Source organism: Pseudozyma flocculosa, assembly GCF_000417875.1.
Source record: "Pseudozyma flocculosa PF-1 unplaced genomic scaffold scaffold00006, whole genome shotgun sequence".
Classification (NCBI taxonomy): Eukaryota; Fungi; Basidiomycota; class Ustilaginomycetes; order Ustilaginales; family Ustilaginaceae; genus Pseudozyma; species Pseudozyma flocculosa.
The window spans coordinates 11,582-13,326 of NW_006920874.1; the positions used below are offsets into that span (position 1 = coordinate 11,582).

The 1,745-nt window shown below is 68.2% G+C and overlaps 1 protein-coding gene across 1 annotated transcript in view; it reads left to right on the forward strand.

The window, feature by feature from the left end:
- Positions 1-1,199, forward strand: part of PFL1_02154 (uncharacterized protein) — a gene marked incomplete at both ends in the record, with an annotated part of 6,011 nt that extends 4,812 nt beyond the window's left edge. The window contains 2 exons of the mRNA XM_007879668.1: positions 11-471; positions 539-1,199. Of these exons, the coding sequence (XP_007877859.1) occupies positions 11-471; positions 539-1,199 (1,122 nt within the window). The remainder of the gene's footprint in view (positions 1-10; positions 472-538) is intronic.
- Between the last annotated feature and the right edge of the window lie 546 nt (positions 1,200-1,745).

The window sequence follows — 1,745 nt, forward strand, 5'->3', positions numbered from 1 at the left end:
GTCCGGCCAGACAAAGGAGGAGCAGCAGCGCGCCAAGGCCGAGCACGCCACGCCCTTCTACGCCGGCTTTGGCAACCGCATCACCGACGCGCTGAGCTACCGCAGCGTCAACATCCCCAGCTCGCGCATCTTTACCATCGACTCCAACGGCGAGGTCAAGATGGAGCTGCTCGAGCTGGCCGGCTACAAGTCGTCGTACATCCACATGACGGACCTCGTCGACCAGATGTTTCCGCCCATCACGGCCAAGGAGGAAAAGGAGCCGCGGCGGCCCGAGTTCAACGACTTCAACTACTGGCGGCCCGACATTGTCGACGTCGAGCTGCCGCCCGACGAGGAGCTGCTGGCGCCCGCGCTCGAGCCCGTGTCGCCGGCGCTGTCGGCGCGGTCGGGCAAGAGCGTGCGCAGCCTCCGCAGCGTCCGCAGCGCCACGTCCGACGGGGGCTCGGGCGGCCTCAAGGATGCGGCATCGTCGGCCGCCTTCGCCCAGCCAGACGGCCGACAAGCCGGGTCGCCTGTCTCGCTTCGGCCTGGGCAGCCTCGGACTGAGCCGCAAAGGGTCAGCCTCGACGATCCCCGCCGACGGCAGCAGTGGCGGCGGCGCAGGCTCGCACGGTGCGGTGCGGCACTCGTCGGTGGGGCCTGGCGTCACTGCCGAGCAGGCCGACCTGGAAGAGGCGCAGCGTCGAGAGCAGCGCGCGCGGTCGGCGTCGCCCGAGCTCGAGTCGTCGGCGTCGTCGCCGCCGTCATCGTCGTCGTACGGGGGTGGCGTGACGTCGTGGACGGCGCCCTGGCGGCGTCGCGGTGCGTCGCCCGAGCCGGGGCGGGCCACGTCGCCGCTGGTGGGAGCGTCGATTGTCGCCGAGCCCGAGAGCGAGGACGAGGGGCAGGAGCGCTTCTACGACTCCGAGGGCGACGACGACGACGTGTCGTCGTTTGAAGGGCGCGGGCTGGGCGAGGGCGGGAGCGAGGACGAGGGCGAGGAGCTTGAGTTTGGCCGGCCGGCGCAGGTCGAGGGCCGAGGTGGCCAAGGCGACACGGGCCGCGGCGTGCGGGACGGAGACGAGGGCGAGGGCGAGGGTGATGAAGACGAGGACGAGGACGAGGAGTTTGACGATCCGGCCCAGGACGACGACGACGATGACGACGATGACCCGCTCTTGGCGACGGGCGAGATCCGGTTCGAGTGGCGTGGTTAGTCGGGAGGAATGAACAGGAACAAGTACGAGCGCTAGCGAGAGTGTCTGTGTCTGTGTCAGCGAGAACCGGTCCGCCTCGCGCAGCCGTTGACGTCGTCGAAAACGGAGCGAGAAGACGAGAGATGGCCGGTTCGGCCGATGCATGGCGAGGTCAGGTCGGGTCGGACATCGCCACGAGACGCTTGTACGTGCGTGCGTGCGTGCGTGCGTGCAGGTGTGCGTGCGTGCGGGAGGTGGAACGGACCAAGTGCAAGCCTCTCGACCGGTCGGCTAGGCTAGGCTAGCCGTCGAGCTTCGCGAGCTGAGATGTCGGTGGGTCGGTCCTTGTCGCGACGAAAGCGGGACGATGCGGTGCGCTGCGTTCGATGTGATACTGGAGCGAAGTGAGGCATGCTGGAATCGAGGAAAAGGGGGGTACGATTGCGCTTGTGGTGATCCGATTCGACCCCGCTACGATACGTTACGATACGAAGCAACGCGACACGACGGCGGTGGTGGTGAAGGCGGGGAACGAGGCGACGCTCGCTGCAACGCAACACGACGCTG